Here is a 22,017-nt window from a genome sequence, read left to right as displayed (position 1 = left end):
TCGGCCTCACTCAGTCATAAATCTCTCCAGTCTCTCGAGCTCTCAATAATCATGAAATCAACCCAAACAACAATGATATGGTGTATCAATAATAATAACATAGATTGAGATAAAATGTGCAAGTAAAAACTGAGACTGAGTACATATAGCACTTAGCAGGAAATTCAACAAGTACGCGACCTCTGTGGGTCCCAACAGTACTATCACATAGCCTAGGCATGATTTCTAACATGATTTACAGTCAAATTTTATCAACACATAGAGAGCATATAGCTAACAACAAATTATTCAACTTTACAGTTTCCCGGGACGGACCAAGTCAAAATCCCCTCGGTGCACTCCCACACGCCCATCACCTAGCATGTGCGTCACCTCCAAAATAATCACATGATACCAAAATCCGGGGTTTAATACCCTTAAGACCAGATTTAAAGTTGTTACTTACTTCAAGCCATGAAATTCTTATTCTCCAATGTCCTTTCCTCCTGAATTGGTCTCCAAACGCCTCGAATATGGTCATCAATAATTCGTTTCAGTCAATAAAATTCATTGGAACTAATTCCATAAGAAAATAATGATTTCCCTAAAAATCCAAAAATTAGCTCAAAAATTGCATGTGGGGCCCACATCTCGGAACTAGACAAAAGTTATAAAATCTGGAAGCCCATTCAACCACGAGTCTAACCATACCAATTTTACCAAAATCCGACCCCAACTCGACCCTCAAATCTTCAATTTAAACCAAAAGGGTTTTCAAACTTTCTCAACTCAATTCACCTATTAAATGATAAAAACAACCATGGATTCGGGTAATTTAACTAATATTGAGTTAAGAACACTTATCCCATTTTTCCCTCTGAAAATCACCCAAAAATCGCCTCAATCCGATCTCCAAATCGTCAAAAACTGAAAATGGGACTTAAACTCACTTCACAGGCTTTTCTTCTTCGCGAATGCGGTCAGTGCCTCGTGTTCATGAAGCACAAATAACTCCCGTCCAAATTTCTCATTCGCGAACGCGACATCACCCTCGTGTTCGCGAAGCACAAAATGCCTCTGCCTCAATGCCTTCTACGCGAACGCGTTCAACTCATCGCGAATGCGATGCTTCGTTCCCCCTCACTACGCGAACGCGAAACCCCCTACGCGAACATGTACACCAATTGCGTGGGGTCCTCAGCTGCTTCCTCTCTTCTTCGCGAACGCGTAACTCCTCTCGTGTTTGCAATGCAAACCCAGTCCATCCTTCGCGAACGCGTTCTTCTCCTCGTGAACACGAAGAGCAAATGTTGCCAGCCTCTCAGTTCCTCTTCGCGTACGCGAGGCTCCACTCGCGAACGCGATGAAGTAAAGCACATGGTGTATCAAAAAAATTCCAGCAGAGTTCCAAGTCCAAAATCCAACCTGTTAACCATCCGAAACTCACCCGAGCCCCTCGGGACCTCAACCAAATATACCAACAAGTCCTAAAATATCATACAAACTTAGTCAAACCCTTAAATCACCTAAAACAACGCTAAAATCATGAATTACACCCCAATTCAAGCCTAATGAACTTTGAAACTTCTAATTTCTAATTTTCATAATCGGATTCTCACCCGATATCAAAAAGTCAACCCCACCGGTCAAACTTCTCAAAAATTAAACTTTCGGCATTTCAAGCCTAATTCCTCTACGGACTTCCAAATAATATTCCGGATACGCTCCTAAGCCCAAAATCACCATACAAAGCTATTGGAACCATCAAAATTCAAATCCGAGGTCGTTTACTCATAGGTTCATATCCGGTCCACTTTTCTAACTTAAATTTTCAATTATGAGACTAAGTGTCTCATTTCACTCCGAGTTCCTTCCGGACCCGAACCAACTAACCCGATAAGTCATAAATCAATTGCAAGACATAAATTGAGCAGTAAATGGGGAAACAGGGTTATAATATTCAAAACGACCGGCCGAGTCGGTACAATAAATAGGGCGTATACCTTTGCTATATGAGGTAAAATTTCCTTGTTTTTAAGACCCTATTTAAGATGTAATTGAAGTTTATAATTTTTTTTTTTACGTTTAGACGTTTTAGTATTAACTTCAAGCTTAAGAATTTAAAGTTTTGAAAGTTTCAGAAATATGAGTCTAAAATTTGGCTGGCCAAATCCTCAGCATAATTTGAAAAATTGGAATATATAAATAGCAGGGGGAAATCTGCTCACCCCCTTAACTTTTTACTTCAAACTTTTGTGCCTCTGTCTTGGTAGAAATGGCATGGGATAACCACTTTTTAACATGGTATTTAGTTTTTATCTAGTATTTTTAATGCTGAGCAAAAATAGTCATTACTCTATTAAAATTTATATGAAAAGGCATTTTTACCCTTTCTTCATGAGTGTTGTGTAAATATTAAGGATATAGTGTCCTTAACATTTACACTGCTCACATGAAGTTAAGGATGCCATGTCCTTAGCATTTATACTGCACATATGAAGTTAAGGGCATGATATCCTAAAGTTTAACAATGGAAGGTGCAAATACAAGACACTTTGTCCTTAATATTTACACAACATTCACGAAGTTAAGGACACCATGTTTTTAATATTTACACAACACTCATAAAGTTAAGGACATTGTGTCCTTAATATTTACATTGTACACATGAAGTTAAAGGACATCATATCCTTAACATTTATACTGCACATATGAAGTTAAGGACACGAGGTCCTAAAGTTTAACAACAGAAGGTGCAAATACAAGTTAAGGATACTATGTCCTTAATATTTACGCTGCACACATGAAATTAAGGACGTCATGTCCTTAACATTTACACTTCACATATGAAGTTAAGGACATGATGTCCTAAAGTTTAACAACGGAAGGTGCAAATACAGGACACTTTGTCCTTAATATTTACATAGCATTCATGAAGTTAAGGACACCATGCCCTTAATATTTACACAACACCCATGTCTAGCACAGGGGTATTTTCGTTCGGGTAAGTAAAAATTTATTAAGCACTACCTAAAGAGTATATACATTTTAAACAGTGGTTAAAGAGTAAAGACATCTCTAATTAGCGGCTAATTGCGCACTTCTCCCTCCATCTTGACGAGCCATATTGCTGGTGGGATTTTTCTTACAGAATACAAATATTTGTAAAGCTCTATAGGCAGACCGAGTTGGAAAATACAAATTATTTGAGCACTTCCCCTTTATTTATTACAATCATTAGTTTGTTACTGTAGTATCTTTTTTAAGTATTAACCCAAATAACCGCTCACCTTACCATTTAAACTAAAAATAGTCGGTAAATGTGTAACGACCCGACTGGTCGTTTTGATCTCTAGCACATCGTTCGGCGGTTTGAGGTCTTGGGTAGCTTCACTTCATGTATTATGACTTTTACGCATAGTTGGAATTGAATTTCGGGAAGTTCGGAGTTGATTCGGATGGAAAATTCTCATTTCGAAAGTTTTAAGTTGGAAGAGTTGACTAAGGTTTGAATTTTGAGTAAATTGTCTTGGAATCGGGATTTGAAGGTTCCAATAAGTTCGTATGATGATTTCGGACATGGGTGTATGTTCGGGTTGAGTATGGGGTCGCCCGGGAGCATTTCGGCGCTTAATGTGGAAAGTTGGCATTCTGAAGGTTTTGATGTTTCTTAAGTTTGAATTGAAATGGACTTTGGTGTTCTCAATGTCCGTTTGAGGTTTCGAGCCTTGGAATAGGTTCATATTGTGATTTATGACTTGTGCGTAAAGTTTGGCATCATTCTGGAATGTTTAAGTATGAATCAGATGCGTTCGTTGGAAAATTGAATGTTTGAAAGTTTAAAGAAAGGTTTCGATCGTCGATTCGTAGATTTAATGTTGTTTGGTGTGATTTGAGGCCTCGATCAGGTTAGTGTCATATTTTGGGACTTGTTGGTATGATTGAACGGGGTCCCGGGGGCCTCGGGTGTGTTTCGGGATGGTTTCGGACCAAGTTTGGATGATTTGCTGTTGCTGGTGTGTTTCGCGATCGCGAAGGTTCTCCCGCGATCGCGAAGAAGAAAATTGGAGGGGGCAGCTGATTGCCCTACGCGAACGTGAAATCGGGTCTGCGATCGCGTACGCTGGCCTGGTAGTGCTTCGCGAACGCGAAGGCGCAACCACGATCGCAATGAGGAAAATGGAAGAAACAAGAAAGGAGGCCTTTAGCCTATGCGAACGCGACATGGGAATCGCTAACATGGAAGGTCGGGCAGTGATGCATCGGGAACGCGATATCCAGGCAGCGAACGCGAAGAAGGTTTTTGGGGCAATGGCATTTTGGCCTTCGCGATCGCGAGGCGTTTTCCGCGATCGTGAAGAAGGGAGTTGCTGGGCAGACTTATTTTATTGCGGGTTTTGATTCATTTCTTCCACTTCTCACATGGTTTGAGCGATATTTAGAGCTCTTTAAAAGGGGATTCTCATCATCTATTGCAAGGTAAGTAATTCTCGCATATTGTAAGCAAATTTCATGGATTCTACGTGGATTTAAACATGAAAAGTTATGGAAATAGTGGGATTTTGGTAGAAAAACCTGAAATTATATTTTTGGATTTTGACCACAAAATTGGACATGAAATTGGAATAAATTATACATTCGAGTTCGTGGTGTTATGGGTAATGATTATCTTCAAGAATTTTCGAAATCCGAGCACGTGGGCCCGAAGGTTGACTTTGTTAACTTTTCGAGCGGAGTTGAGAATTATTACAAATTATTAAATTATACGCATTGGAGTATATTTTGATTGATTTGCATCTTGTTTGACTAGTTTCGGATCGATGGGCATTGGTTCGAGGTGTTAGAGAGGCGTTGGAGCCGGTTATGGAACTTCGGAGCGAGGTAAGTCTCTTGTCTAACCTTGTGAGGGGGAAATTACCCCATAGGTGATGTAATTATTATGTGCTACTAGTTGTCGGTGCTACGTACGCATGAGGTGACCAGAGTCCGTACGTAGCTAAAATATGTTTATGTCCGGGTAGACTTAGGACTTTATCATGTAATATTTGAATTATTTGAACTCATTCTGCTGACTTAATTAATTGAATATATATATATATATATATATATATATATATATATATATATATATAAGGTCGGCAGAATCAAGATTGAGTTGTTGGCAAGTTATTTGAGAAACGATAAAGGTTATATTCACTTTATGCTCATGTACTGTATTATAAGCACGTGTTTCGTAATTCGATAAGTTCCTTCCTTTCTTGTGGAGCGGGCCGAATGCCTCAGCAGTATAATAGATGCATTTATTGTTCGTGCCGGTCGACCCTCGGTAGTGTACACATTATTCTGGATCGGGCCGTATAACCTCGGTCTAATCGTGCGTTATATTGCTAGCAGTCCGAATATTCACGAGATTATCCTTCCACTGATGCCTGGCATTTTATATGGTACTCCTTATCCGTTTAATACTGACATTTAATACATCTCAATTGTTGAGATAGAATACGAAACTCAGAAATTCATATCTATAAAAGAAATTTTTGGAAGTATAACTTACAGTTTTACCTCATTATTGTTGTTGTGCTTCATATCTGCTTATGATTCATCATATTGCTTTATTGGACCACTAGTAAGTGTCGATGTCGACCCCTCGTCAATACTTCTCCAGGGTTTGGCTAGATACCTACTAGGTAAGCGTTGATTTACGTACTCATGTTTCACTTCTGCACTAAATGTGCAGGATCTGACATGTTCATTTGGTGGTCATCTTGGTGCGTAGGCGCAACTGCTGAGAAGACTTTATGGTGAGCTGCAATTCCAGGCTATTTATCGCAGCCCACATAGTCTTCATCGTACTATTTACTTTATCCTGTCTCATTTACATTCCAGACAGATTTGTATTATTATTGTACTCCTTAGTAAATACTCATGCACTTGTGATACCGGGTTTTGAAATATTCTAATTGATGCTTGCAGATTTGCATATTATTATCACCTTTTATTTTTATGCATTACTAATTATGTATGTACCTATGATTTTAAAGGTGTAAATTTCCTTACTTAATAAAATTTATGATTTCAAAAGTAGTAAAATGAATAATTAACGTGATAGTTCACTGTTGGCTTGCCTAACGGCGACGTTGAGCGCCATCAAGGCCTATAGTGAGTTTTTAGCCGGTGAATGTATAATATATGCATAATTTATGTATTATATGTGTATAATTGTGTATAATTTATGTATAATCTATGTATATGACTAGAAAAAGTAAGCAATTAATATGGCCGGCTATTTGTGTAAAGATCCCCACTAATATGTGGTTGCCATTTTGGGTTTCTACTCGACTGCCTTTATATGGCTATTGCAACTTTGGAGTTTAATCGGTATTAATCATGATATATATTCGTTTGTAACAGCAAAGTCACTTAACTATACCTATAACACTTAGAAGGTCACTCAATTAGATTTCTCAAACTTTGATTGCCAAATACCTATTTTATCCTCTGAATTATCAAGTTTGTCTTCTTTTATTTTTTTAATATTATAATTATTTTCTATTTTTAATTTATATTATGGACATACATATAGAATACATAAATTTTATTTATAAGTAAAAAATAAAAAAAAATATTTAAGCATATATAATGTTAGAATAATAAAATATTGAGCATAGTAAAAAAAATGAACTAGAACAATTTGATCGGAATAATAATTTTGATACTAACAACAAAAACTCAAAAATTTATTTACACAATTGAGAATGAAAGAAAATAAAAGTTTTGAAATATATATATATTCCAACACGTACTATAAAAAATAATTATTTAAAATAAAGATATTTTTATAATATACACTATATATTCTTGAAAATTATGCTTAATTATATCATTATTCCGACATTATATATGTTAGAAAAATATTTTTTATTTTTTATTTTATAAGTAAAATTTATTTTTTCTATAGTTAAGTCCATAATGTTGATTAAAAAGAGAAAATATTATAATATTAATAAAAATATATTATAATAAAGATGATAAGAGTTTATACTTTAGATGGTAAAATGGATATGTGGCAATCAAAAGTTTGAGAAATCTGGTTGAGTGGCCTTTTGAGTAGGGCTGGGCATATATTGGGTATAACCGATAGCCCGAACTGATAAAATATTATTGAGTTATCGATATCGGGTTATTGAGTAAATCTCTCGGTAATGGTTTAATATTATTTGACTATTGGTTTATCGGTTCGGGTCTCGATTTGCCCAATTTTATTAACGGTTTAACCAATAACCGAATAAGCTTTATCAAAATTATAGTTTTCCATTAAGTATATAAAGCCACCTTATGGTTGTATTCTCTCAATTCTCTCAGCAGTTACTCTTCATCTTTAGACCTTAATTCTTAGAGTAAATTTTAAACTTTTTTGAATTTCTCATATTAATTCTTCGGTTAAGATTTTTAGTTTTAAACTTTAAAGAATTAATTATTCAGATTTTTCGTTTTTCTATTTGTTTCTTTTTTTTTTGCACCGATTCTTTAGCATTTAAAAGATTAGGATTTTATTTTTTTCTAGAAATTATGCCCGCCCATAGTGAGATAGTTAGTAAGATTAAATTATTGATGTCTTATTCTTTACTCCTACTAACTTATAACTTTGAAAATTGAGATAATTCATGGGATTTTTAAATGCAAAGAAAGTTTTATTTTCTAAAGTTGAAATTTAATCCTTTCTTAAAAACAAAAATTTAGTTCCTTTCTCAAAACAGTATGATCACTATTTCTATAATAAAAACATAAAAATTTTGGGCGTTTTGATTCTTATCGGATAAACCAATAAGGATTGATAACCGACTAACCGATACCAGATAATCGATATCTTATCGGTTTAGCATATTTATAAACCGATAACTGATATGCCGAACCGATAACATTCACAACCGAACCGAACCGACCGATGCCCATCCCTACTTCTGAGTGCTATAAGCATAGTTAAGTGACTTTTCTGTTACAAATGAAAGAAAGATGACTTTATCAGATAATTTCAGATAGTTGAGTGATCATTTAAGTAATGAACTCTGTAATGAGACTATACCCCCCATTTATGATATCGAGCTTCAGAAGTAAATATCACGGTAAGTATAAATATATAGTAATCGAAGTCCATGCGTAAAGCATGAAACATTTCTATATATATAAGTTGTGTCTTCAATTATTGTGATTGAGAAATGAAAGTAAGAAAAACATAGGCTATTGAATTAGTTGTGGAAGGTAGAACATGAAACAATGAGTCAATGGAATGTGACAAATTCAACGACATCCGAACTTTCTTACCATACATATGGCAAGCCCTTCATTCATAGGTTTTTATGCACTACAAACAGTCTGGCATAGTTGTATCTTTCTTGTCCTCCTCCTCCTCCGGCCAGGGCCAGAGTCACAGTATTATATACATGATCGGATAAACCCAGTAACTTCTACATAAACTCTGTATTTGTATTAAAAATTTATTAAATATATATATAAATATTTAATTATAGAATCTAGTGATCATGAGCTATGAATTTGATGACATGTAACTTCAGAATTCATAAACTCAAATCTTGGCTCTGCTTCTTGCCTAAATTTCACCTCCAGTTGATCAAGTGAGTGAAGATAATTATGGAGTTTAAGTTCTATACATTATCGGTATAAAAAACCTTTAGCTATCGCCTATCAGAATAAAATAGAGTTACAACAATAAGAAAATAGAGTAATAACCACTTTTCTTTTTTCTAGCTCTCGCTTCTCTCTACTTTCTCTCTCTAGAGAACGATAGTGAATTTACCGTGCTCAGCCATCGAAAATGGCCAGAGGAAGGCCGACGAAGAAGTAAAATAACAAGACGGCAGTGTCCATTGAGGCTATAGCCAAAAGGATTGGTGTAACGGATGCATGCAAGGAGGGCGAAGGAAACGAAGAGGAATCAGACTGGCCAACCTTGCCAATCGGAGGAGTGGACCTAATACACCACTCTCCGGTGCAATTATCACTGGAATTATGCAAACGAGCAGTATTCAGAACAAAAGAACTCCTCAATCAGTGGTTTCAGCACGTGCATGTGGTGAACTTCCACAGAAGGACCATAAGGCACAAGGAAATGATAAGGTGACGGAAATACAGAAGGTACCGGAGGAACCACAGGCGAAGGGACCTGAGAATAAGACATGGGAAAATCTAGTGGGTAATAACCGTTTCGGATTGAGAGGCATGAATCTCAGCTTTGTTGCTCCAATAATGCAAAATGGGGAAACTATAGTGGAATTATTGAAAAATGAAGTGGAGAAGGAAACAGAGAAATGGAGGAATGCTATAATACTATATGTAGTAGGAACCACACCTACGATCGGAGCTATGGAAAGGTTTATTGCTAGCCAATGAAATTTTGTGTCAAAATCTATAATATTCTACCATAATGAAGGATATTTTATAATAAAATTCACTAATATGGATGATAGTGATGCGATTCTGTATTCTGGACCTCATACTATTGGCAATAAACCTATAATCACAAAAGGCTGGACACCTGACTTTAATTTCAAGGATGAAATTCTGAAAACTATTCCACTGTGGGTCACTTTACCAAATCTCCCATTGAATTGCTGGAGTGCTGATTCTCTGAGTAGGATTGGGAGTGGGCTAGGGGTACCTTTGTACACAGATGAGTCTACATCTAAAATGGAAAGGATATCATATGCTCGAATACTTGTAGAAATGGATGTAACAGTGTCACTTCCTGTAGCTGTCAAGGTGCAGGACCCAAATGGAAGGAAATTTAGTCAAAGGGTGGATTATATGTGGAAACCAGAATACTGTGAAACATGTTTTATGATTGGCCATTGCTGTAAAGTGACAAGGCAACAAGAAAATTCAAAAACTGTGAGGATCAATGTGCAGAAGAAAGTGTGAAAAGTCAAAGGGGCAATAGGTCAAATGCAGGGAAAAGAGAAAGATATAGAGAAAGCAAACACTAAAGAGGGAAAGCAAGCAGAAACAGATAGCAATGAAGGATGGCCGGAAGTTAAAGGAAAATCAGCAGCAAAAATAACACATGTAATTGATGATGGAAGGATGATCATAACAAATGGCTTTACTGTCCTCAACAAGCAGAATGAGCACCAACAACAATCAGATCAAGTAAGACCAGTTGAGAGAGGTCAATGTAGCAGGAATGGGAACACTGGGTAGTGCAAACTCTATTTACTCAGATATGAAAATAGTAGCTTGGAATATTAGATGCCTCAATAAGAGTTTCAAGCAAAAGGAGTTAAGGAGATTTATTATTACAAATAAAATAAGCCTAATGGCTATAGTAGAGCATAGAGTTACTGAAGTAAAAGAAAAGCAGATAATGAAGAAGATTGTAGCAGGTTGGAGTTGGGCTACCAACTATGATGGAAATGGAAAAGGAAGGATATGGGTAATATGGGATCCTAACATCATTCAATTTAGTGAAATGTGGAAGAGCAATCAACTGATACATGAAAATGTGACTATTGGTGCAGGCAGTATACAGTTCTACTTTACAACAGTATATGGCTTACATACTATTGAAGATAGGAAAATCTTATGGCATGAACTAGAAGGGATTCATAATGGAACTGATGGGGCATGGACTGCAATGGGAGACTATAATGCAATATTGGGAGTTGAAGACAGGAAAAGTGACAACCCAGTGCAAAAAGTGAAAATAAGGGACTTTAGGGATTTCATGTTGAACAATAACATTAATGAACTAAAATATATAGGGAGAAAATACACATGGACAAACATCCATGTGTGGAGAAAAATAGATAGAGCCATAGTCAATACAGCATGGATGACTACAATGAAACAAATGGAAGTGATAGTGATGGATCCTTTCATATCTGATCACACGCCTCTGAGTATTCATTTTGATGAAACAGGGCAAGGGGTCCAAAGCCATACATATTCTATAATTATATAGCTGAAAATCCAGAGTTCTTAAAAGTGGTGGAGAAGGCATAGAGTACATCTAATAAGTGGCAAGGAATGGAGAAAGTGTGGCAGAAACTTATACTGGTAAAGCATGAATTGAAGAAGTTGCATACTAAAGAGTTCAAAAGGGTCAGAGAGAAAGTCCAAACAATTAGAAGGCAACTACAAGAGACACAAGAGAAAATGCAGGATCCAGATCACCAAACATCTCTGTTTGATACTGAGAAGGAGCTGAGAGGTAAATTAGAAAAATGGGGAGTGATAGAGGAAAGTATTATGAGGCAAAAATCAAGAACACAATGGTTAAAGCTTGGGGATTCAAACAGTGCATACTTCTATGCATGTCTGAAGAATAGAACTACTATGAATAGTATCAAATCTCTTGTGAATCAATATGGCAAGCTGCTGCAAAATGAACAAGAGGTGAAGGAGGAAGTAGTGAGATTCTATAAAGAATTACTGGGGAATGCTACTGAACAAATGCCTATAATTAATCCAGAAATAATGAGAAATGGTCCAATGCTGATAAGAGAACAACAATTGAAGCTAATAGAGCCAATCACCACAGAGGAGATTTGCATTGCAATGAAGAACATAGACGACAACAAAGCCCCAAGATGTGATGGTTTCAATGCTTTTTTCTTTAAGAAAGCATGGTCGATTATAGGGGAATATGTGATTAATGCAACAAAATATTTCTTTGCCACTGAGGAGATATATAAGCCAATCAACTGCATTGTTGTGACTTTGATCCCAAAGGTTAAAAGTCCAAGTTCAATTAAAGAGTACATACCAATCTCTTGTTGTACTAATATCAAAGGTGCTCACTACAAGGATGCAAATGGTTATGGATAGCCTTATTGATGTAAGTCAGGCTGCTTTTGTGCCAGGAAGGATTATCTCTGATAACATTATACTAAGCCATGAATTAGTGAAGGGATATGGGAGGAAGGGGATAATTTCAAGATGTATGATTAAACTAAACATGCAAAAAGCTTATGATTCATTGGAATGGTATTTTCTGAAGCAGATTCTGATGACAATGAATTTTCCTACCAGATTTGTGTAATGGATTATGAAATATCTTACTACTGTGTCTTATTCCATCTAGATAAATGGCAGGCCTACAAGTCCTTTCCCAGCAAGAAAAGGGCTAAGACAGGGGGATCCACTGTCTCCATTATTGTTTGTCTTAGCCATGGATTACCTAAGCAGGTTGCTAAGAACACTAAAGAACCAACCATATTTCAATTACCATTCAAGATGTGAGAAATTACAAATTATCTAGTTGGGATATGCTGATGATCTATTATTTTTCTGTATAGGAGATGAAGTATCTATCCAAATGCTCTATAACTGTTTCATGGAGTTCTCTAGGGTGTCAAGTTTGAAAGCAAATAAGAGCAAGAGCTCTATATATTTTGGTGGTGTAAGCTTAGCAGTGCAGCAGATTGTTATGGATAAACTTGGTTTCTCAAAAGGAGAACTGCCTATAAGATATCTGAGAGTCCCACTAAGCACAAAAAGGATGTCAATCATATAATTCCAACCATTGTTAGATAGGATAATTGGTAGAATAACATCATGGACTGCAAAATTTCTTTCATATGCTGGTCGACTTCAATTGATCAAGAGTGTCTTGTTATCAATCCAAATTTATTAGTCCTAAATATTTATCTTCCCAAAGAAGGTGATCCATCTCATAGAATCGATATGCAAAAAGTTCATATGGTCTGGGGGTGTTGATATGTCAAAAAGAGCTTTAGTTACATGGGGCAAATTGTGTCAACCAAAAGCTACTGGGCGGATGGAACTTGCTAGACATAGCATTGTGGAACAAGGCTGTCATATGTAAACTGTTATGGAATTTAGCTCAAAAAAAGGACAAGTTATGGGTACAATGGATTCATATTTACTATGAAAAAGGCAGGGATATAAGACATATTGAGCCCAAGCAAGCTTCATGGCTGGTGAAAAAGATATTGAAGGCAAAGCAATACATGCTAGATGCTGGTGTTAACATGACAGAGATATTTGAGAAGGAGTATATAACCAACAATAGCATATACAAGCAGTTAAGAAGTGAACAACAGAAGATGCCTTGAAGGAAACTGGTATGCAATAATGGTGGAATGCCAAAATGAACTTTTATTCTATATTTGGCTATCCTGGGCAAGCTGAATACAAGAGACAAGCTAGCAAGATGGGGGGTGACTAATGAGCTATTGTGTCCTCTGTGCAATATAGAAGAGGAAAGCATTGAGCACCTATTTTTCAAATGCACTTTTGCAGCATCAATATGGAGGAAACTACTGCAATGGATGGGTATTAATAGGCAAGCTATGAAGTGGTGTCAAGAAGTAGAATGGGCATACAGCAATGCAAAAGGCAGATCAGCAAATGTTGAGATATACAGAATGACTCTAGCGGGTTGTGTCTACTATGTGTGGCAGGAGAGAAACTACAGGATTTTCAGAGCTCAGCAAAGGCAAGCAGGGATAATGATAAAGCAAATTATACAAATGATATGGAAGGGGCTATATGATGCCAAGACTAAGAAGAAGGCTTGAAGAGTTAAACTTCTATCCATGAGCGAAAGATGAAGTACTGACAGCACATACAATTGATACAAAATGGACTGATAGTCAGTAGGTAGTATAGGGAGAAAAAAAAATAAAGTAATAACCTCCAGATAATTAATTGCTGTGATACTGTAAAATTAAAGTTTTTTTTTTGTAGTGCGTGTCAATATCATAATATACAGAACCTATTAACCCCTCCTTTTCTTCTCTCCTCGATTCCTCCTATTCCTGGCCTCACGTCCTTCTCGAAAATCTCTTTTTTTGAAAAAATAGTTAGTGTATATATTACTTCAATTCAAAATCACCATCAAAGAGAAAATTAAGGGGGGACGGTTAGTGGCTCGAGAGTCTTAATCCCTTCCCTAGCCTAGAAAATTAGAAGTCCATCACAATTAATGGGTTGCTGATGTATATGATGCTTTGTTTGTTTGTTATAAAACTGTTTGGATTTTCTTCTCAAGGAAAAAAATAAAATAAAGTACGGAAAGACAATAGTAGATCAATTATTAATTTCTCATACATCAAACCAAAATTAATTTACATAAGCTTTAATTTCTTTTTTCCTGACTAAACCTTTTTGTTTATATATGTACATATGTAGTTCGTGTAGTGAGATTGATAGCCCCACCATCACTTCTTTAAGATATCTATAACTTGATAAAATGAAACTAAGCATCATTAGATGGACCATTAGATAAAGTTGTACCATTATTACAAATAATAATAAAGGGTCAGTTATTTCGATCACAACGAATTCACCTTTGGTATTTTATTTTAGAAAAATGGATCTCTCAAGTAGCTTTATATTATGGTGGCTTATTATATCTTATATATTATGGATCAGAATATCTTATGTTCTTAAAGATCAACGTGAAAATAAAAAGTTTTGAAATTGTTCTTTTTAGGACGTTATAGCATTTTTTATTGATTGGTTTATCTTACATGTCTTGTATGCGGATGTTTATGGTTCCTGCAACAATAAATTTTTAATAGTAACTAGGTTCACATTCAAGTATTTATAGATATTTAGTAAATTTTTCGAATACATTTACACTGTTTTGGACAAAATCTACTTATGAGTTCACGTGAACCCGTAGGTCAGGAGATAGATCCGCCCGTGCCAGTATGTTTATGAAATGCAAGTAAACTAGACCTTTCATGAGCAATAGCCTTCAATATTGGAGAAAACAAAATTGAATATGGTCCCAACCTAAATCAACGTATTGATAAATTGAAACTTACGGGTAAAACTCGTAATCTGAACAATCCACATCAGTCTCCTTCAGTTAATTTTCTCTAAATCTTTTTTAGAGTTTAATTTGAACTCGCAAGTAACCTTCTATTGTGTGATTATCTTCCTGTATTTTCCTCTTTTACTTATGGGAAAAGGATCCAAATTTGCTCTTAATTATTTGATTTTACCTAATTATACCACCCGTTAGACTTAAGAAAATCCCTGTTGGTATCGATTCGTATCATATTTGCTCTTCCTTGCTTACATAGTTCTAACTGGCTAATTTATCCATGCTAGAGAGCTGTTTAAATATAATTTAACTTGTTATAATATGTTATTACGATATATTTTTATATTAGCATATAAGTTTGATACGAAAAATTACATGTATTTATAGGTCAATTTTACCTTATATGTAATTTTGTTTTTACAAAATCGATGTGCACAATATAAACTCAAGTTAAACATGTTACTCGGAGATATTTGGGGGGGGAGGAGGGGGGGGGGTGTAGAGTTTAGTGGTTTGCTACTCGAGGGAAACTTAGGCTACGAGAGACGATGTGGAGTTACATTTGGAACTCAAGAATTAGTTTGACTTAATTCTCCATTAAGCATTGATAATGATGCATCACCTCACTCTAGGGCTACTTATCGGGTGGATTGAGCGGTTATTTACTCTTAACGGTTTGGCTTATCGGTTATCGGCTTTTAAATGTATTAATCCGCTAGCCACCTGATAAGATATCGGGCGGATTGGTATCGGTTTAGCTCTTATCGGACGGGTTATCGGATTGCTTGCTGACCGTTGTGACTCAAAATAAAATTCCTATGCTCGGCAGACTACATTCCAGTCTATAGAATATGGCACCTAAGAAGAGAGCTAAATAGAAGAAATAGAGAGCTACATTCCAGCGTATTTCCCAGTAGAATCATCTCTGGGGATGAACCTATTAACAACTTATAACTTTCAGAAGAAATAGAATAGAACACTGGGTATAACACATGACATCAAAATTATCTAATAGTAACTAACTCGAATAGTAAATTATAACTAAATGTCTAATAGTAAACTAGTAATAGATAGAGTACTGGAAGTGGAAGAAGAGTTTTTGATTATTTAATATATATTTGATTATTTAAAAATAAATTATATTATATATATATATATATATATATATATATATATATATATATATATTCTTCCGATATATATAAATATATTCTTCTTATATATATATATTCTTAACGGGTTAACGAATTATCCAATAAGAAAATTGAATAATCCGCCCCCAAACCGATAAGCCGTTAATAAAAAAATTTCAATCCGTTCCCCATCCGTTAAACTGATATCAATAAGCCATTAAGCTTCGGTTTCGGTTCGGTTTTGAACACCCCTACCTCACTCCCATAAAATTAACTGGACCAAATGATACTTTATTGGATTTAATTAAACGACTATCATGCTCTCCTTATAGCGCCATTTTATAGCTTGTTTCGCCAAGCTTCTCCAGGGTCAAAAGTACTTTTTTTTTAAATTATCTTTTTTTGATAGTTGAAATATTTGGACAAGCTTTTAGAAGAATAAAGAAAAATATTTTTGAGTAGAAGTAGAAGCAGTTTTAGAGAGGCAGAAAAAAATAGTTTCTCCCTAAAATCACTTTTTATAAGCTTGGTCAAACACTAATTGATGCTTAAAAATACTTTTCAAATTAATTAGTGAAACACAAACTATTTCTCATCAAAATCAAAAACACTTTTAAGCAAAAAACACTTCTCAAAATAAAAGCTAATTTTAGAAGCTTGACCAAACAAGCTAAGTTATTAGTATAGTCATCACTTAAAGGCTTCACTAATGAAAAAGGTTATAAAAACTAACATATACATTAATTAGGAAAAGTTAATTACTGCTACAGCTAGAAAGGTAAAATTGACCAACTTTTAAGTAAAGAGATGAATAGCAATATAATCAGGGTTGCGGAGAAAATACTAAAACCCGACCAAAAAGATAAATAACCATATTTAATCTTTTTAGAGTCACCTTTAAAACATCTAATACTTGTAGAATATATCTAGCTTTTTATAACTTTTATACCATATCATTTTAGAATCAAGACACTGTGCTTACATATCTGCACGGCCTTTAATGAAGATTTAGATAAAGATTAAAGCTTCGGGTATCGTAAACTACCCAATAAACAATAACCAGAAAAAAACAATTTGGAAAGATAAAGATTAGATAAACTATAACCAGAATAAAACAATTAGGAAAGATAAAGATTAGATGGAGAATACATGTACTATAATTCATTTCAATAAAGACTAACTGTAGCTACAACAAGATGATGGGATACCTATCACGTGGTGCAACATATACTATTTTGGTGAAACTTTTAAAGCGAAAATACCCGATAACCTAATTATGGTTGCTTCATGCACGTTAATTACAGAGGCGAAACCAGAATTTCAAACTTTATGGATTTTAAATTTTTAGTACGATGACTTCAAGTACTTATAGCTGGATTCTAAATTTAATATTTGTATATATTTAATGAATTTCTTAACACGAATATAATAATTAACCAAAAGTTATTGGGTTCGGACGAACACATTGTCGGACTTCTAGCTCCGCCCCAGTTAACCCTATTCTTAAAATCAATTTTTCCCTCAAATATTTTGAGCTGCAAATGATTATTCAATTATAATAATTTTTAGAAAGACGCGTGAAATTTAGAGAAAAATCATTACATTAATTGTATCTATGCATTTTTTCTTTGCTTCCCTTGCTCCAGAAAGATCAACTTTATTTGCATTTACACCATAAGATTCGAACCTCCAATTTAGTAAGAGGCCGATCCAAGATTTAATGCTTATGGATTTCTACAATGATTTCGAGTAAATTTTCAATAATAACTGGGTACACATTAAAATATTTCGAACACATTTACATTATTTGAATAAAATTTACTGAATTCACGTGAACTCGTTGGTTGAGATGGGGATCCGCCCTAATCTAGTGAATAGTTATGATATAGACGTGTTTTATCAGTATAGCAAGCCTCGTTCATCTTATCTATACTAGTTTAATTTATTTACTTCAATATTTATATCTATAGCTGGTAATTGTTTCTTGAAAACGATTGTGGATTCAAAGCAAGAATTAATACTTGTTATTTGCGTCCAAAATGCGCCTTACAGCGCCAAAAGAACAGATGGGACATCCAAACATTAGAGATTAATGTCCGGTCGCTAATACAAAATCTCGAATCCTAACAGTTCGTAAAATTAAGCTTTTTCACTTGCAAAACAGCGCAGGTTATCTACTTGACAAGAAGAAAGAAATAACGCTATAAACTTTACACATATAATGCTGGAAAGAAAATTATTCTTGCTTTTCATATGACGTTGGCCATTGTGTCTTCATTCCATGATAGACCTTGAAAAAGGAAAAAACAAGACCATTGATATTTGATAGACCAAAACATCCAAATTAAAACAGTGTCCTACATGTCGAGATGTCTTGTATTTTAACTTTAACGACACAATAATATATATACTACTACTGCACTGACTAACTTCGTTTTCCTTATAAATTAAACGTACGTTTCGCTATATATATATATATATAGTGTAAGATTAAGCGTAACATCTTATCGTGTAAGATTACTCGAAGAGCTTCTCCTTCTTATTTGATTCAACTAATTAATTCTTGCCTTTTTTGTCATAGTTTATACATAAACTACATTGCAGAAACAACTTATCTACCTTCGCAAAGTATCTTCCTCATGCCTCACTTGTAGGATTACACTGAATTTTTTAATTTATTTTATTTTTGTTGTTGTTGTTGTAATACATAAACCACATAATTCAATCAGTTGTACTTGGAAGGTATATTCCATTTCCATATCGTTTGACATTGAAACTGAGATCAAGGGAGTCAAAATCCTTATTATTATTGAATGCCTTCAAGAAAATAATCATGCTAAACACTATGTCTTCAAATATGTAAGGTCAATGGGGTTCTGAATTGTGAGTTGTGATTACATTGTTGAAATAATTCATGGCTTTCATTGACTAATCAGCACTATTCAAAGGTGTTTACAGTACTATGTGGGCCTTTTTTTTTTATCTGATTCACATGTGAGGTTGGTGAGAGGAATCATCAACCTATTATTAGTCTTGACATCAATATGTATACAAAGCTAAAACAAGTTTTAATGTTCTTTTTTAGTAACAAGCCTAGTTATGAATATTCCCACACGTGTTATGAAGAGGGCTTGAACAGGAAGGAGCGTATCCAGTAGTATAGTTAAAGCTTCATTTGAAACCATAACGTATAGTCTAAACCTGTATTTATTTATGTAAAACTGTTAAAAATAGTATTAAATTATGAATTCATAACTCCGACAAAGTGATGACTTCAATAGTAATTAAAAAGGTAGTACTAACCATAAACTTAAAATTTTGAATTCACCGCTCATTTACGCATTGTGAATATTTTATATTATGCTGCATGCTTAGCATGTGGCAGTAGGGTAGAGAAAAGCTAATAAAGGTGGGGTTAAGTTAAAGGATTGAATACAGCAACACTAATGGCCAAGAAAAGTAGATCTATGTCTTTATTAGATCGAATAAACTATGCAAAAAAAAGGGGGGGGGGGGGAAGGGGAATGCGAGTGCCCTTATGTGAAAGATGAGATAGCTAATACACTCCTTATATATTTGATTCTTGTTCAGTAGTAATATTTCATACAAAATTCTCACTCTCTTTTCTCCCTAGCTTATATTCTAGATATCATTTCCTTTTTTTTGGGTATAAGAGATTCAGCATATATAATTAATGGGGAGCAAGAAGCCAAAAGTAGTGATAATTGGGGCAGGAATGGCTGGCCTTACAGCAGCTAATAAGCTCTATAAAACAGCAGGATGCAAGGAATTATTAGAGGTGTGTGTAGTAGAGGGTGGTAATAGGATTGGTGGAAGAATTAAGACATCAGAATTCTGTGGTGTCAGGATTGAAATGGGTGCTACTTGGATTCATGGAATTGTAGGCAGTCCTGTTTATAAGATTGCTCAACAAATTAACTCACTGCAATCTCAGCAACCTTGGGAGTGTATGGATGGAGATACTGAACCATTGACCATTGCTGAAGGTGGACATGAACTCAATTCTTCCCTTGTTGAGTCCATCTCCGACCTTTTCAACAAACTCATGGATTTTGCTCAAGGGAAATTAGTCACTGAAGATGGTGTGTCCAATGAAATTGCTAAATCCAACAATGGATTAAGTCTTGGTTCTTTCCTCAGGAAAGGACTTGATGCTTATTGGGAATCAGTGAACGGCGAACGCGAGGATATTGAGGTACAAGGGATAGATAAATGGAGCAAAAGATCACTTGAAGAAGGGATTTTTGCAATGTTTGAGAATATTCAAAGGACTTATACATCAGCTGGTGATTTGCAAATGCTTGATTTCAGTGCAGAAAAAGAGTATCGAATGTTCCCTGGAGAAGAAATAACCATTGCCAAAGGGTACATGTCAGTGATTGAATATTTGGCATCTGTTCTGCCACCTGGTTTGATCCAATTAGGCCGAAAAGTCGCAAAGATGGAGTGGCAGGCTGATGGTTCATTACAATTTGAAAATGGTAGTAATAATAAGGCAGTGAAGTTACATTTTGTGGATGGATCAATTATGTATGCTGATCATGTCATAGTCACAGTTTCACTTGGAGTTCTAAAACAAGGGATTGATCAAGATTCCGGTATGTTTAATCCTCCACTTCCTCATTTCAAGACTCAAGCAATCTCAAGGCTTGGTTTTGGTGTTGTCAACAAGCTATTCTTGAAACTAAATCCAACCCATGATCAAGAATTTCCTTATCTGCAGATGGTTTTCCATCAATCAGAACCAAACCCAAAAATCCCTATGTGGATGAAGAGGACAGCTAATTTATCTCCAATCCATAGCAAGTCAAGTGTTTTATTATCATGGTTTGCAGGTAAAGAAGCTCTTGAGTTGGAATCTCTTGATAATGAGGAGATTATTGATGGTTTTTCAAAAACTATCTCTAGCTTTCTTTTAAACTCAAAACATTTCAAGAAATCAAATGACTTGTGCTGCAATGGGCATGCAGAAAGTAACTTTAAAGTGGAAAAGGTGTTAAAGAGCCAATGGGGAAGTGATCCATTATTCTTGGGTTCCTATAGTTATGTAGCAGTTGGATCAAGTGGAGATGATTTGGATATTATGGCTGAGCCCTTGCCAAAAAGGACTAGCATTCATTCAAATGGTTGCTATACTCCTCCACTTCAAATTCTTTTTGCAGGGGAAGCAACACATAGAACTCACTATTCAACAACTCATGGTGCTTACTTTAGTGGCCTAAGAGAAGCCAATAGGCTTCTTAATCACTATCATTTTATTGATATATGATATGATAAAAATGTTTGTTTTTCAATAGAGCCTAGCCAGGTTTCTTCTTGCTTTCTTTATTTTTATATTTTTCTCCTGTGACCATTACTATTGATTTTTCTCTGTGTTTGTGATGAATTCCTTTTTCCTTTCCTCTCCTATAATTTAGCAATTCTTGCTCTATTAAAGCAAACTAGCTGACCATGCTTGGGTGCTTATAAATTATTATTTGAAAGATAAAGGTAAAGAAAAAAGAGCTAGCTTTGGATCTCATCAAATTTGGTCCATCTTTGTAGAGTCTCCTTTAGTATGGTTTAGTTGACAGGATCCGATAAAGCCGGCCATATCCTGCTAGGACATTGTATCTCTTGTAAAAAGTATTCATATATTTTCCTTTAAAAAAAATTTAACAACATAGGATTGTTGAACTCGAAACTTGTCTCAGGCCAATTCTACATTGGAATGGAATAAAAAAGTTAGAGGCCATTAAAAGGGTGTTCAAGATTCAAGCGTCTTTTGGACTAAAACTTAAGGTACAAAGATTGATATTGACAATTGAGTTTGGCCGTGACAATTCCTTTTAAGACCATGAGCTTGATGAGTTTATGATATCTTTTAGATGAAATTTTGAATGCAGAAACACATTTCAAGAACCTTTTAATCTGTACCGTATACCCCTGCAAAAATTAAATTGGAAACCCAAGTGGGAGTATAGTAGTACGTATCAGATTTCTTTTTCAGTTTTGATGTTAAAAAAATCTGATGGATGTCCTTAACAAAGAGACAGTAAGTAGGGATTCTGATGGTTGGTGGAGAAGGGTCTC

At 35.1% G+C, this 22,017-nt stretch overlaps 3 protein-coding genes across 3 annotated transcripts; all 3 read left to right on the top strand.

The window, feature by feature from the left end:
- Window positions 1-9,453: 9,453 nt before the first annotated feature.
- Window positions 9,454-9,915, top strand: LOC142168005 (uncharacterized). Its single transcript, XM_075228654.1, has one exon. It carries the CDS (start codon window positions 9,454-9,456, stop codon window positions 9,913-9,915), a length of 462 nt encoding a protein of 153 aa, XP_075084755.1.
- Window positions 9,916-11,019: 1,104 nt separating this feature from the next.
- On the top strand, window positions 11,020-11,820 carry LOC142168002 (uncharacterized). Its single transcript, XM_075228649.1, has one exon. It carries the CDS (start codon window positions 11,020-11,022, stop codon window positions 11,818-11,820), a length of 801 nt encoding a protein of 266 aa, XP_075084750.1.
- A 7,577-nt stretch (window positions 11,821-19,397) lies between these two features.
- LOC107765565 (putative polyamine oxidase 5) lies at window positions 19,398-21,352 on the top strand. The gene has a single exon (XM_016584233.2). The coding sequence runs from the start codon at window positions 19,619-19,621 to the stop codon at window positions 21,212-21,214; it is 1,596 nt and encodes a 531-aa protein (XP_016439719.1). The 5' UTR covers window positions 19,398-19,618; the 3' UTR covers window positions 21,215-21,352.
- Window positions 21,353-22,017: the final 665 nt, after the last annotated feature.

The sequence above is a fragment of the Nicotiana tabacum genome, chromosome 2, assembly GCF_000715075.1.
Source record: "Nicotiana tabacum cultivar K326 chromosome 2, ASM71507v2, whole genome shotgun sequence".
Lineage (NCBI taxonomy): Eukaryota > Viridiplantae > Streptophyta > Magnoliopsida > Solanales > Solanaceae > Nicotiana > Nicotiana tabacum.
This window is presented reverse-complemented; position numbering and strand designations above follow the sequence as displayed.